This window comes from Rhyacophila brunnea, unplaced genomic scaffold, assembly GCF_057557595.1.
Source record: "Rhyacophila brunnea isolate RB1 unplaced genomic scaffold, BYU_Rbru_1.0 scaffold_19, whole genome shotgun sequence".
Lineage (NCBI taxonomy): Eukaryota > Metazoa > Arthropoda > Insecta > Trichoptera > Rhyacophilidae > Rhyacophila > Rhyacophila brunnea.
This window is the reverse complement of record NW_028232848.1, coordinates 3,057,056-3,072,524: the sequence shown is the minus strand read 5'-3', so window position 1 is coordinate 3,072,524 and position 15,469 is coordinate 3,057,056. Positions and strand designations below refer to the sequence as shown.

The 15,469-nt window shown below is 35.0% G+C and overlaps 1 protein-coding gene across 2 annotated transcripts; it reads right to left on the bottom strand.

Moving 5' to 3' along the window:
- Positions 1-1,511: 1,511 nt before the first annotated feature.
- On the bottom strand, positions 1,512-15,080 carry Pmvk (Phosphomevalonate kinase). 2 transcript variants are annotated; one of them, XM_085946139.1, is made up of 3 exons: positions 14,847-15,080; positions 6,886-7,085; positions 1,512-2,374 (listed from the first exon to the last, which is right to left on the bottom strand). In XM_085946139.1, the coding sequence occupies exons 1-3, from the start codon at positions 14,924-14,926 to the stop codon at positions 2,079-2,081; spliced, it is 576 nt and encodes a 191-aa protein (XP_085802265.1). In that variant the 5' UTR covers positions 14,927-15,080; the 3' UTR covers positions 1,512-2,078. The 2 variants fall into 2 exon arrangements, with proteins under 2 accessions (XP_085802265.1, XP_085802266.1); XM_085946140.1 differs by lacking the exon at positions 1,512-2,374 and adding an exon at positions 6,081-6,153 and having other exon boundaries at positions 14,847-15,066.
- Between the last annotated feature and the right edge of the window lie 389 nt (positions 15,081-15,469).

Sequence of the window (15,469 nt, the reverse complement as noted above, 5' to 3'; positions counted from 1 at the left end):
CTCATTTTTTATTTCCTTTGCTGTTAACCTTTTTATATTAAAATGTTTAATAACAGCTCTAAACTCAATTTGCTCCATTTTTGTAAACAAGCAATTTTTTTTTTTAAATGTACGAAAATAAAAAACAACAACCCGACCAATCTGATTGAAACTTCGCAGCATACTGAATCGGTAGTGCCGCTGCATGAAAACAAACCGCTTACAGTACTAGTCGCGCCACCTGTCGGCTTTTCTAAGGACTTATTGACCCACCCTCGTATTTTGTATGTATGTTCTATAATCCGCCTCCTTCACTAATTGGACGCTTGTCTGGTTTTTGGGTGGCGAATTATTGAGACAGTACTGTATCTCTTTGTTTATCATGTCATAGTGTGAACGTGTTGAATTTTTGATTTTTAATTTTCACTATATTATGTAAATAAATAAATTTGAATTGATAAATCCCATTGGAAAACCAAGCGAGCATTCTACATTCAAAAAAAAGTTGGCAGAGAATGCTCCCATATCACGGATTTATTTGAACACCATAGAGGACTACATTACATTCAACCGACATTTCACCGATGAAAATTGTTTTTTGACAAATCCACGCTTTGTGATAATATTATTGTCTACAATTACAGTTTTTAAACGTGAAATTAATTGATAAATTATTTAAAACGATATAATTACTGATTATTTTCAGTACCGATACCCTGTTAATAAATTAATACCAGCACCACATTAGATTAGGTATACCAATTGTATATCGTCACCTCAATACTACAACTAGACAACATGATTTTCACTGTTTTTGAGATAGCTTTTGAATATGATTCTACATTTCCTTCTCTACAAAATGAAAAAACTAGGTAAGTCAGAAGTTAATGGGAACCTTATTAATTTTGTGTTTGAAAATATTCCGACTATGTCCGATCCTAATAGGATCATAATATGGGCCTCCACAGAGTAGAGGTTTGTATTAACAGATTTTGTTGTTACGAGAAATGGATGTCAGCCACTTGCTCAACCTATTAGGTCCATACCCTGACCCATACCCAAAATATTGGATAACTTTAAAACCATAAATGCATTAAATAAATAAAATAATATGTCTAAGTACAACATTTCTTCATACAATTGAACATTATTTAATTGGACTCAATTATTAGACAAGCACAATTTGCTATTTTTATTTTAAATAATAATTATAGCCTAGATTTATGATAATCAAGTAAAGTTTAAATTTCATTTTCACAACAATGACCAAATCAGAGTTATCTAGTTGTAGTATTGAGGTGACGATAATATCATTTTGTTCAATTACGTAAACGCGTTTTCGGCTGATCTTTACAACCGTAATCAAAACCTATATCTAAAACCATACTTGATTAAGTGATTTGAAGACTTTCACGGTGTGGTTTTCCCAAAATATGGGGTCAGTCCTGGTAGTGACGAAGGGTGGAGGTAGGCTGTGGAGATCTGACATAAATAGTGCACACTAAACATTGTCAGTCATACTTATTTTTTTTCATTGAACTAAGATGACCTTGGCCGCGTGGCTTAAGCGCCGGCCTATAGTGCCGAGGGTCCCAGGTTCGAATCCTGGGTCTGGCAAGTACACACATTGTTTTTCAATTTGTGTATGAGTCAGAATATGGACCTAATAGGTTGAGCAAGTGGCTGACATCCATTTCTCGTAAAAATTAAATCTGTTAATACAAACTTCCACTCTGCGGAGGCCCATATGATCCTATTAGGATCGGACATGGTCAAAGAAGAAGAAGAAGAATACAAATTGCAGATGTTAATTTCAAATGATCATTTTTGGTATACTAAGTATAAAGAAATCAATAAATTAATCTTCAATTCTCGAGAAAAAAAAAATTGTAATTCGAAAATTCAAAAATCTCTAGAAACGAAAAAAGTCATCAAATTACTTGGATTATATTTAAAGAATTAATAAATAAATATTATTTGATTAGTCAATGGTTATACAGTGTAAAAAAATTCCAACAACATAAAAAGCTCGGCTTTGTAAATAGTCATGTTGACTTTTTTACTTCATCTAATTATTGAAATAAATGACACTCTAAATCTCAAGAATCCGACAACGTATAATCGATTGCATCTAAAATATTCGCCAGTTTATTTTTTATGTCCATAGTTATATCGTTATTGTCTATGGCAAAATCCCACTCGTTGACACCATCGAGATCACATTCAGATGCAACATCGTCGGCTCCCGCTGTAAATACCCAACCGCGCTCTATCCGCGTCTTATCATCTGCAGATATTTTCACAGTCTTCACTCTCGGGCCGTAGGTCTCTTTAAACCATTTTATATCAGTTCTACGTCGGATGTCGCTGACAATCCACAGTTTTGCAGGTCGCGCTGGAAATATAAAAATACGAAATTTCCATTATTTATCATAAGACAGTGTTAATCCCAAACCAAATGTGTTATCCCTGACAGCACAAAATATACCCATTTAAGAATGTACAAAATGATTGTGTCCGGAAATTTGTACGTATGCAGTTTGCCGCATCATACTTCACCGTGAAAGGGTCTTCTTCAAAGGTTCTCTTTGGGTCGTATAGTACCGAGATAAAATTCATGTCTAAATAAAACACGGTTCTTGTTGGTTTACAGGAAGCCAGCGGCAAACAAATTTAAAAAATAGCCGATATACTGGATTATTTGTTAGGTTAGGTTAGGTACATTATTGTCTGCAATGCTCCATGAACAATGCGTAATTTTGTTCATCTCGGTGCTATAGAGATGACTGAGTAGTATACGGTCATCTCTTTCCGAAAATAAAGCTCACGGCAAACTGTGCTACGGTGAAATGTAATATGTACAATTTACATGCAACCGTCACAGTGGCTTAAAATAAACAATGATCCTTCTCGTACTAAATCTAAACTAATCTCAATTTCTTAATATCAATTTCGTACTGTAATCTATTGGAATACTTTCTTTTTCAAATGCACATTGTGTTCTTTAGTCATGTTGTCAGCATTTTACCATTATAACTACATTCAAACACATGAAAAAATATGACACATCCTTAGTGTCCTGCCCCTGAGCTGGAGGCAGCCCAACTGCAGCATTTGACACAACTCACACAAAGTAATTTTCTCTCATACATCATGCAAACAGTCCGGTCAAATTAAATTTAATTATAGTACTATTGTAATATTTCTAGATAAATTAAAAACAAAATACAGTATAACCTCGTTTTCACGTGCCAGGAATTCACGTTTTCCCGGCAATTGCGTGTAATTTTTTCAGTCCCGATGTATTTCAGTACATTTAATACCCGCATTTACGTTTTTCTTTCCCGGGATTTACGTCGGAAATATTCAAAATATGCGAGTTACGCGCGCTTGACAATGATTGGGTCGTGACATTCGAATGGCGTAAGGTGAGAATTACATAACAAAAATGCAACAAACTAATATACATGATTTTTAAATTTTTTTGTTAATAAAACGTTATTTTTTTAGAAACATAAAATTTAAATGTTCTTTTTTTCAATACCCCCCTTTTACATTTTCCCTCCAATTAGGTTTTTTTTTGTTCAGTCCCTTAAAAACGTAAAATAGGGGTTATACTGTAGTAGTAAATCGAAATGTAATAATGAAAAATACGCTTGGTATAAAAATACATAAATGATTATCGCCTTCATTTTTTTTCAAGAGATTTAGTGCATGACTCACACATCCTGACACGGTCCCCCAGACCAGAATCTTTGGCAGACCCTCTACCAAATGCTAAGGTTTGTGTGATGTTTTATAGGAGCGTTTCCCAACAGCTATTCCACGGAACCCTAGGGACTATAATATAATCAAAAATCGAAGAATACATAGTACACGTCACAACAGTAGTATTCCGTACATTTAAATCATGGGTGGCCAACTTTTTCAGCAGCCGGGCCAGATTCTAAAAATGAGATTTCCTACGGGCCGCCGCACAACTGAATTTTTTTTATTATACAAAACAAAAAAGAAATATATATTATATTATCATATAAATAAAATAAAACAAAATGAGAATCAAACATATTTAGTAGATTAGACCTTTTTTAAAATAATAAAAAATAAACAAAATAATATAAAAATAATAAATTTTAGTGAGAAGTTAGATTTTGTGTGGCAGAACTAAGTCTATCAATGCACATCAGTGTTTTGTGTTCTCACTCGGGATTTGATATGCTTCATTCGACTAAAAAGCTGTTTTCCAGATAGCGAAGTCATCATTAGAGCATGTTTGTAAAATGCAGAATATTTCTCCTTGTCATTGCAGCTTATATTCTTATTAATATGTATTTAAAAGTCGATCTGAAAATCTCACGAGGCGATAACGCACACAACGACCACACCTCCAACAGTGTTGCAAACTTGCCGCAGATTGGCTGATGTTCAGTGACGCGGCGCGGCAAAGGGAGAGGTCGGGGTGGGGGGAGTATGCGCATGTTCGCACGCGAATCCAAATTCGAGCGAGCCAATATCGAATCTCAATTTGCGAAATCAGCACATCTAGCGGCAGCATTTGATATTATTTTTATTTTCTCACTGCTCCGCGGGCCATAAGTTGACACCCAGCAGGCCGCGGTTTAGCTACCCATAATTTAAATGTTATTATGCGTGAAATAAAATAGCACTGCAGGCGATTTTTTTAAACATGGATATAAATTAAACCCCCTAGAAATCATGCAACCCATACGTTGGATTTAAAATTTATTCGAAATAGTGATAATTGTTTTACGGAAAATGATTTCAGATCATAAATAAAGAATCTGATACCATAATTATCATTACATTATGAGAAAGGGCTTAAAATCATTATTCTGTGACAAAATTTAATTGGGAAACGCTGTTCTATAGGATTTAGAATAAAATAAATAAGTTTAAATGATGGCCGCTCGGCTTAAGCGTCAGCCTATAGCATTGTTTTGAATTCTGGGTCTGGCAAGTACACAAATTGTTTTTCAATTTTGTGTATGCGTCAGAGTCGCACCTACCTAGTAGGTTGAGCAAGTGGCTGCGTCCATTTCTCGTAAAAACTATATCTGTTAATACAAACGTTCACTCTGTGGAGGCCCATAATATGATGATCTTATTAGAATCGGATATGGTCGAAAAAAAAATGATGATACAAAAGGATAATGCTGTGTGCCTAATAAAATAATAGTTAGATGGACAAAACAAAAGTTGATACAGTACTCTCTCAGTAATCCGCCACCCCAAAAACCAGACAAGTGTCCAATTAGTGAAAGAGGCGGATTATAGTGCATACATACAAAGTATGTTAAAATTAAAATAAGTATGTATTTCGTAAAAATAGTTTTTTTGAGAAATTTGTACTAGCATATTACGGTTTTATTTAGGTATAATCAAAATCAAGTATTTACTAAATTATACATACAGTATAACCCCTATTTTACGTTTTTTAAGGGACTGAAAAAAAAAACCTAATTGGAGAGAAAATGTAAAAGGGGGGTATTGAAAAAAAGAACATTTAAATTTTATGTTTCTAAAAAAATAACATTTTATTAAAAAACAACATTCAATTTAAATTTTTATTGAAATTTTTTTTATTTTTTATTAAAAAAATCTTGTAGTATATTGGTTTGTTGCATTTTTGTTTTTTTGTTATATAATTGTTCTTTCAAGACTATAATTATTATAAACATTTAAAAGTGTCATCAACTTGAATATGAAAAGATGGCGACCAATGGACCAATCACCTTGTTATGCGCTGAACTCGGGCCAATCACAGCGTTGCTCGCAGACCAATCACCGTGCGCCGTTCTAATGACACGGAGTTTTCCCTCCAAACACCTTTTTTTCCTTTTTTTTTTTTCGACCATGTCCGATTTTGATAGGATCATATGGGCCTCCACAGAGTGGAGGTTTGTATTGACAGATTTTGTTTTTTACGAGAAATGGATGTCAGCCACTTGCTCAACCTATTAGTTCCATACCCTGACACACACAAATTGAAAAACAATATGTGTACTTGCCAGACCCAGGATTCGAACCTGGGACCCACGGCATTATAGTCCAACGCTTATGCCGCGCGGCCACCTTACGCCGTTCAAATTTCACAACCCAATCATTGTCAAGGGCGCGTAACTCGCATATTTTGAATATTTCTGACGTAAATCGCTGGAAAGAAAAACGTAAATGCGAGTATTAAATGTACTGAAATACATCGGGACTGAAAAAATTACATGCAATTGCCGGGAAAACGTGAATTCCGGGCACGTAAAAACGAGGTTATACTGTATTTATAAACTAAGTTTATTAACTAAATATTAAACAGTAAAACACTTGACACAACCAGTTGTTCAGTGCGGCAGATATTCTTGAATGGCTTAGGATTACTGACTTTCCCTATGACCAAAGCTTCATTTTGTGCGTCCTGGTTGCATTGGAGCACGGCATAATTGTGATGTGGTCCTTGGGCACTTTCCTCCCTGGTACATTACTTTCTTCGCGATGAACGTACGTTTTACGAAGGAGAAGTTTCCAAAATAAACCCGTCTCATCTGCGTTGTATACTTGTACGCGGCGGACTACTGAATTTGACAATCGAATACCGGCGAATTATAGAGCTTGATTTTGTGCTTTCAACTAGTAAAAATAACGACGGATTCTAGTAGTTGTCGGATAATCAAGCGGCGGATTACTGAGAGTGTACTATATAATTATGTAGCTCAGTGGTAGACCATTCGACTGTTGATCTAAAAAGGTTCAAGCTGGCCTAAGTAAACACTAAAGCAAAAAAATAATGGTGCTAACAAAAGGTTCCGGAATGTCATTTCTGGTGGTGGAAAGGGAGCTTCTAGAACATGATTCCGGCTGAAACATAGTAGGTAGGTACTGTACAAATTTTACCATTATCGCAGGCCATCTTACAAAAGCAGCCATAGTCCTTGTCTCTCATCTCTTCGCTCCATTTGATCATGATGACTCGATAGTCTTCCTTGTATTTACCGTCGCTTAAGAGTTCTGTCAGGTTCAAGTCATGAGTTTTGGCCCAGTGACTTTTGATTGGTTCAGATATCTTCACTATAACACATGATTCCTGGCCAATTCTGAAAAATAATATGTACATTTTGTAAGTATTACTAGGTGCATTGTTATATTTACTCTTATGTCCAACTTCACATTGGACCAAGCAAGGCAAATGTATGTGGTAACAATTGTGAAATATTGTGAAAGGCCCATGGCCTGCAAATGTTTGCCGTACTTTGACACAGTGTCGGTGTTTTAACATGCACCAAAGGGCATCAACATCTCAATGTACCGATAAAGTACGAGGGTGGGTCAATAAGTCCTTAGAAAAGCCGACAGGTGGCGCGACTAGTACTGTAAGCGGTTTGTTTTCATCCAGCGGCACTACCGATTCAGTATGCTGCGAAGTTTCAATCAGATTGGTCGGGTTGTTGTGTGTTTCTCGTACATTTAAAAAAAAAATTTGCTTGTTTACAAAAATGGAGAAAATTGAGTTTAGAGCTGTTATTAAACATTTTAATATAAAAGGGTTAACAGCAAAGGAAATAAAAAATGAGAATCCACGATATGGTGTTAAGTGACCGAAGATTAAGGTTGAGTGAGATAATTGAGGTTACAGGGATCTCAAAAGGTAGCGTCATTTCTATTTTACATGACAAATTAGGCATGAAAAAAATTTCTGCAAGATGGGTGCCGCGTTTGCTCACAGTCGACAATAAACGCAATAGGGTGGTGGCCTCTAAAGCCCTGTTGTCGCTCATGCAACGTAATCCGGATGAATTTTTTCGTCGCTTTGTGACTGTAGATGAAACATGGATACACCACTATACTCCCGAGACGAAAGAACAGTCAAAGCAGTGGATTGCGAAAGGCGAACCATGTCCAAAGAAGGCGAAAACCGTAAAATCAGCTGGTAAGGTTATGGCCAGTGGCGGCCGGTGACAAGAATATGAGGGAGTGCAAAAAAGACTCACCTATTTATGCAAGAAGTCCATCCTCCGATCCTTGGATTTTGAAAACACGTCAATAACACGAATATTAAAGTCTGGTATTGACGATATCAATTGTTTTTCTATACTAAGCATCGCAAGAGCATTTAGCCTGCCTTGAGACATGGTATTTCTCAAAAATGACTTAACCCTCTTTAAAGTTGAGAAACAACGCTCACTTTCCACTGAAGTCATCGGAATTGTACAAATTATTTTTAATAGGGTAACACTTTCACAACGCCCACGGTGGCCGCGTGGCATAAGCGTTGGACTACAAAGCCGTGGGTCCCAGGTTCGAATCCTGGGTCTGGCAAGTACAAAAATTGTTTTTCAATTTGTGTGTGTCAGGGTATGGACCTAATAGGTTGAGCAAGTGGCTGACATCCATTTCTCGTAAAAAACAAAATCTGTCAATACAAACCTCCACTCTGTGGAGGCCCATATGATCCTATCAGGATCGGACATGGTCGGAAAAAAAAAAAAAACACTTTCACTAAATACTTCCAGTAAATTATTATTAGTGAAAAGTTGAAGTATCGACAATGCTCCATCAGTAACGTAGAAATCTTCTCTACTGTATAAGACTATTAGTTCATTTTTAAGTTTAAATTTGTCAATAATGTCGTATAATGTGGTTACCGTATTAAAATCTGTAGTTGGAAAATTTGTATGATAATCCCGGAACTTTTCACTAAAAAACAATTTGGCTATTACTAAATGACCTTTATATTCGAAACGATCTTTCGCTTGGTTCACTATAATGTCGCATACTTCATTGCATATTACAGAATGAGGTAAATCATTGGGACGACGTTTTTTCGATGGTTGAATTTGTGACATATGATTATTTTGACGAATACATTGTATAGCACGCGTAAAGTGTTCAATGTCCATATTTATCTCCAACACGTCCTTTGACCTCGATTGAAGTTGTTTAAAAAGTATATCACAGTTTGGCATAATTTTGGCAAAGAAATCTAACCAATAGTTAAAATTGTCTTCGTTTAAATACCGTAACAACATTCCAGCTTGATTAATGGTATCGGCGTCTAAATTTTCAGATTCTAAAATGTGTTCCATGCACTCTTTTAACTGATCGCGATAAGTATGCACAACAGTAACTGTTCTTATATTGAAATTCCACCTCGTTGTTGGTGCTGCTGGTATTTTTCTATGAACTATTTCTTTCAAGATATCAGTTCGCTTCGCAGACCTCGAAAAAAAAATTGGAAACGCTCGTAAATTAGCAAAAAAGTTTCGGACTATGGTGTTAGCTGAAACACTTCTTTCCATTATCAAATTCAATTGGTGTGCATAACACTGGCCATTTAGTTGTGCTTGTTTAATGTCGAGAACTTCTAGTTCTTTCAAAATTTCAGATGCAATACCTGCCGCAGTGTGGTTTTTCGGCGTCATAAATTTCCAGAATCGTTCATGTATCTGTCCGCGTAGTTCATACCTTATGACCAAAACAAGTTGTTCTGTAGTAGATATGTCCGTTGTTTCATCTGCTTGTATAGCTACAAACTTGCTTTGTGATATTTCATTTTTAATTTCGTTACGGCACACCTCTAGAATCGAATCTAAAATGTCATTTTGAATCGTTTTTGACGTACCCTTAAAAACACTATTGCTCTCCAAATGCTGTTTCATGGCTATGTCAATTTCCGAGACAAAGTCAATAAGCCCTCGGTAAACACCTGGATTATTTGAATCTGCAGATTCATCATGTCCTCTAAGAGCTAATTCAAATGCACCACAGAACTTCACACAGTCAATCAATCTGGATAAAATATAACGATTTTTGTCAACACGTTCGTTAAATTGTTTCACAGATAAACGGTACCCTGCATCCAATTGTGAATGTATATCTATTTCTCCCAAGACTGCAAGTTGCATTTCATTTAAAATATGTTTTTCTGAACCACTGTGTTTTTTGATTTTTACTGACAGGTGGACCAAGTCTTGAATCCCATGGACCGTCCAGTTAACATCTCCGCCGAACAACAGACACGGAAAACAAAATAGGGTATTAAGAATATTACATCCGCAAAGCCATTGTGTTTTTGAGTACATTTGCACATTAAATTTCCGATTAACAATCTTCGATTTCACTGTACACTTTTGAATTAAATTTATACATGGCAAAGGACGGCCTGCCATTTTAATATCAATTCGTTTGGAAAAATCGTGACGATTGTCCTTAATATATGCAACTGAATACACGGTACTCATTGTAAATACTATTAAATCTATATTATAAACCCAACTGTCGAACGATCAACCCATAGACTATATCAACCAAACTAACAGTCGTGAATATGATTATATTTTTGACACAATATGCATCGACATGAAGTTCGTCATTTCATTATAATAATTAGGCTTCCAACTGTACCTCGACGCGTCGCCTGAGTTATATGTAGGAATATTCATATTGGTTTGTGAGGTTTGTGTATAAAGTCCAAATGACTAGCTTATGTGTGTGTGCTTTCGGCCGGTGCACTGTACTTGAAATGAAAAGAATATGAAAAACATCGTTTCCAACGAAGACTCATGTAGTCTTATAGAACTTTGGTGATTTTGATTCTACAAGCTTCATTTCTTTTGTCGCTGTGGTTGTCCGCTATAAATGTATGCGTGAAAAATGTGCGTAAATTCAAGGAACACTTCGAATAATGCTCCTGCATCGATGGAATTATTACGTGTGTATTGGTCGCGTCTCATCGACATTGTTTTTTCGACATTTGTGTGTATGGGTGGCTGAGGCGAAGTGTTGAAACGCTTGCGTCACCATTGTTCGAAAACGCGCGGAATTTAAAATGAGTGATTTCGCATAAGTTTTCGATATCGCATTTTTCTGAATACATGGGGGTTTTATATTACCTATATATTTTTATTTAATCTATGACGGGAGTGCACTGCACACTTTGCTCCTTTACTAGAGCCGTCCCTGGTTATGGCTACTGTATTTTGGGATGCACGTGGAATTATTTTCGTTGACTATTTGGAAAAAGGAAAAACAATAACAGGGGAGTATTATGCATCTTTATTGGACCAGCTAAAAAACAAAATTGAAGAAAAACGGCCTCATTTAAACAGGAAAAAAATCCTCTTTCATCAGGACAATGCCCGTGTTCACACATGTTTACGATCAATGGCTAAAATTGAAGAATTGAAGTTCGAATTGGTCGACCACCCACCGTATTCGCCAGATTTAGCCCCCAGTGACTTTTTCCTTTTCCCAAACTTAAAAAAATGGCTAAGTGGACAACGTTTTTTTTCAAATGAAGAAGTCATCGATCGGACAAATGCTTATTTTGAGGACCTTCCGAAAACTTATTTTTCTGACGGTTTAAAAAAAATTGAGAAACGTCTAACCAAGTGTATTGAGCTCCAAGGAGATTATGTTGAGAAATAAAAAAAAATACAAAAATAAAAACTGTTTTAATGCTTTTTTCTAAGGAATTATTGACCCACCCTCGTAATACTAAAAATAAAATTTATGCGATTCTTGTTTATGTATATCTGTATCAGTGCTGAAGGGTGGACGTAGGCTGTTAAGATCTCTCACAAATAGTGCACACTAAACTTTGTTAGTCATACATATTTCTTTTCATTGAACTAAGACTACAAATTGCAGATAGTGTTGGTTAGTTTTTTTAAATTCAATTAAACCCTACGTAAACCAAGCCATAATAGTAATAGTCAAAAAATATTCGTCAATCTATAAAATATATAAATTATGCCATTAATCATACATCATTTTAAATATTTTATAGATAGAAGTATATTTTATATCGATTATGGTTTGGTTAGGCAGGGCGTCATGAATTTTAAAAACAACTAACCAACATCACTTGCAATATGGATTCTCAATTCAACGAAAACAAACAAGTATGACTGAAAAAGTGTGGACTATTTTGTCGGATCGCTCATATTATACCTAAACTATTACGGTTTGGTTTAGGCAGGGTATAATTTAATTTTAAAAACTAACCAATATCATCTGCAATTTGATCAGACAGAATTTAGTGTGTACTATTTATGTCACATCTCCACAGCCTACCGCCACCCATCGCCACAACCTTACACATTTACTTTAAACGCACCAAATTTCATCGAAGTTTTCATAAGCCAAAATTTAGTACTTAACACTTTGTATAATATCAATTTAATTAGTTATTGGTATCATCGCTGTGGTGTGAATACACCTATTCCACATTTGCAAAATTTAAACATTTATTGTGTTTGAAAATTGTAAGTAACTAATAAAATCGTAAACACATAATATTTTGTGTACGCCCGATCCTCTTTTTGCACGGCTTTTTTTTGGACTTATTTACTTTTTTGCTTTAAAACAATTTAAAAAAACTAAAAAGAATAAAAGTACATATGTATGTACATATTTTATGAAAAAATTGCGTTGCAATGGACCACACGCCACTGGTGCATACATATATTGTTACCGGATGCCGCCTAGACATACATACGTACATACATGGCGCCACTACGTCGCTGTAGGATTGGTTTCCCGAATAGACCAAATGTTCAGGAGACGAAAAACAAATTTCATAATCCTATATTTAAATACATGGAAATATTTAAATAGTTATTTTTACAGTATATGAATGATGTATTCATTACCATTACAAAGTGATTTAAAGAAAAGGATGGTTCTAGTTCGTTTAGATACAAAATAATATTCTGCATTAAAAGGTCGATTTTGACAAAAACGGATATTCGAGAAACCAATTCTATTGCGACGACTAGTCAGTCACTTTCGATATTCACGATTTCACGGTTCGATACGAGACGCGTGCTTCGGCGTCAGCGTCATTAAATATTTCCAGCGATGAGTGATTTATAGCCAGCGAAAAACAGCAGTAAACGGGCACGTTTATTGTCAAGAAGCGGCATTGATTGAATATATTTATTTCTCTATGCTACATTTCATTGAAATCGAAAACTAAGTATTGTTATGTATAAATAATAAATAAATTCGATATATTTATGAGTTCAAGAATTTCGTATTTTGAGTTGATTTTAAGTAGTGGAACCTATCTACCATTTTTGTATGGGCACCTTACCTTTTTTTACACGGTTTTGTTTTGCACGGTAGTCTTTGGAACGTATCCCCAGTGCAAAAAGAGGATCGGGTGTATTTGACCCATCAGCAAATTTTAATAAAACCATGACCTTAATAGGAAAATGTCAGCACATTAGGAGAAAACAAAATAAATAGTTGTATCCAGAGGGCCAGACAGAACTTGTAATACATTCAGGGTGGATAATAGAATTTTTGTGGGGGTCAACAAGTATGTGTACCGGTGTTCGGAAATTTGTACGTATGCAGTTCGCCGTATCACACTTCACCGTCAAATGTTGTGATTGGAATTATATTATGGTCGTATATTAATGATCGTCCAACGTCTTTGGGTCGTATAGTACTGAGATAAATTCATGCCTAAATAAAACACGGTTCTTGTCGGTTTACAGGAAGCTAGCAACAAATAAATTTTGGTACTGTTCGGTTATCAGGAATACAGCGGAAAACACATTTTGAAAATACCCGATATACTGGATTATTTGTTAGTTTGGGTTAGTTTAGGTTAGGTTAGGTTGGGTTAGGTTAGGTTTGGTTAGGTTAACCTAAAAATAATCCAGTTTATCGGCTATTTTCAAAATGTGTTTTCCGCTGTATTCCTGATAAACGAACAGTACCCAAATTTTGAAAATAGCCAATATACTGGATTATTTATTAGGTTAGGTTAGGAAGGTTTTCATTCTTGAATTCAATAAAAACTACTGAAATACAAGGAAAAGACAGTAGGAAATAAATATGTAATTAAATTAGAAATACAGAACGCGTAATTTTTTCATCTCGGTGTTATAGTGATGACCGCATAGTATATGGCTATCTATTCCGATAAAGCTCATGGCGAACTATGCCACGGTGAAATGTAATACATACAATTTACATGTAATCTCGTATACCTGGGGTGCTTTATTATCTGTGAGAGTAGCCTAGAAATCGAAAAAAAGGAGGAATTGTGCCAGACAACAAATGTCGTTTCGTTCCAACGAAGGTGCTACGTTAGGCATTGAAACGACACTTGTGATGTATGTGACAAAACACGGAAATTGTGCTGCAGATGCCGTCATGAGCTTTTATGATTTTTTTTTACGAAAACAGTTTATTCCACGTAGACAATTATAATAAATACCTTTTTTTGTCGGCGCATAGGCTTTTCGATCCAATAATTATTAAGTAATTTAAAATTTGAAATTCTCATACATTTTGATGCATCATTATCACAAACTAAGATTATATTAGGTAATATTAGGTTGGGGTAGGTTAGGTTAGGTTTGGTTTGGTCTAAAAAGAAAGTTATAAAATCTCATGACGGCAGCTGCAGCACATTTACCCAAAACACAAATAAGATCAGTTGTCATGTTTGGCTCAGAAACATGGTGAACATTATGAATAAAAACATGGAAAGATTGCTGGGATCATTCGAGCAGAGCGTATCCTTGGACTATCAATGACACAGTCAGGGTGTAGGCAGAGCTACAACAACGAGCTGTATAAAGCTTTCTATGTGAGCCCACACATCATGGCAGGGAACTCACGGAATGCAACATTTAAATTGAACGTTTTCTGCTTTACAGTCATTTAATGATTCAAATAAACAGGGGTTAGGTAACTTGTATAACTCTCCAGTAAAATAATTCAATTACTTACAGAGAGATTAGTCTAATTAAAAATAAATTATGTCACACATATAACGCTAAATGGAGTTATTGAATTATCGCGTAAATTAGAAACAATTTGATCACAAAAATACAAACATTTCTTGAAGTTTGTCAGTGATATAGTCTTTTCCACTTTTTCGTTTTCCACTGAATAACAGTATCAGCTCTGGAAGCATCTTGAGTCGTTTGAATGTATCTTATTTTTAATTCATAAATAGATATTTCTTAAGTCAGTTCAAAGTGTATACAAAAACAAACAGTGATCTTTGACAGTAAAAATAAAGTTAACTTCTTTTGACAAGATGTGACATTTGAATTCGCTTTGAATACGAATGCAAACATAATGTTGCCTGACGGTTTTGGTTGCAAGATCAATAATAATAAACATTGATTATTTTATAAAGAATCAAAGTAATAAATGATACTTAAAAACGATAAATTTAATGTTAAATAATTAATACATTAAAAAAATAAGATTTTATATTACTTCAGTTGACAGGGTTTTTGTTTTAGAAATGAGGACCCGAGTTAAAACAAGCAATACTAATGAAATATTATATCGATTTCAACTAAATACTATATTCTGTCAGGTTTTTAACCATAGTGAGTGATTTATAACTAGGTAGGTATTCAAATAAACGAATACGATCACTATCTCGTTTTATAAATAATAATAAACAATGATGTTTTTTTTATATTTGGCAGAACCTGGTAACTCT

Excerpts from the sequence above, each read along its gene's own strand:
- Pmvk (XM_085946139.1), bottom strand. The coding sequence starts at position 14,926 with ATGCTTCCAGAGCTGATACTGTTATTCAGTGGAAAACGAAAAAGTGGA. Across the intron at positions 7,086-14,846 it reads ACTGACAAACTTCAAGAAAT|AATTGGCCAGGAATCATGTG; the intron begins GTTTGTATTTTT and ends ATTATTTTTCAG. Across the intron at positions 2,375-6,885 it reads TAAGATGGCCTGCGATAATG|CGCGACCTGCAAAACTGTGG; the intron begins GTAAAATTTGTA and ends TTATATTTCCAG.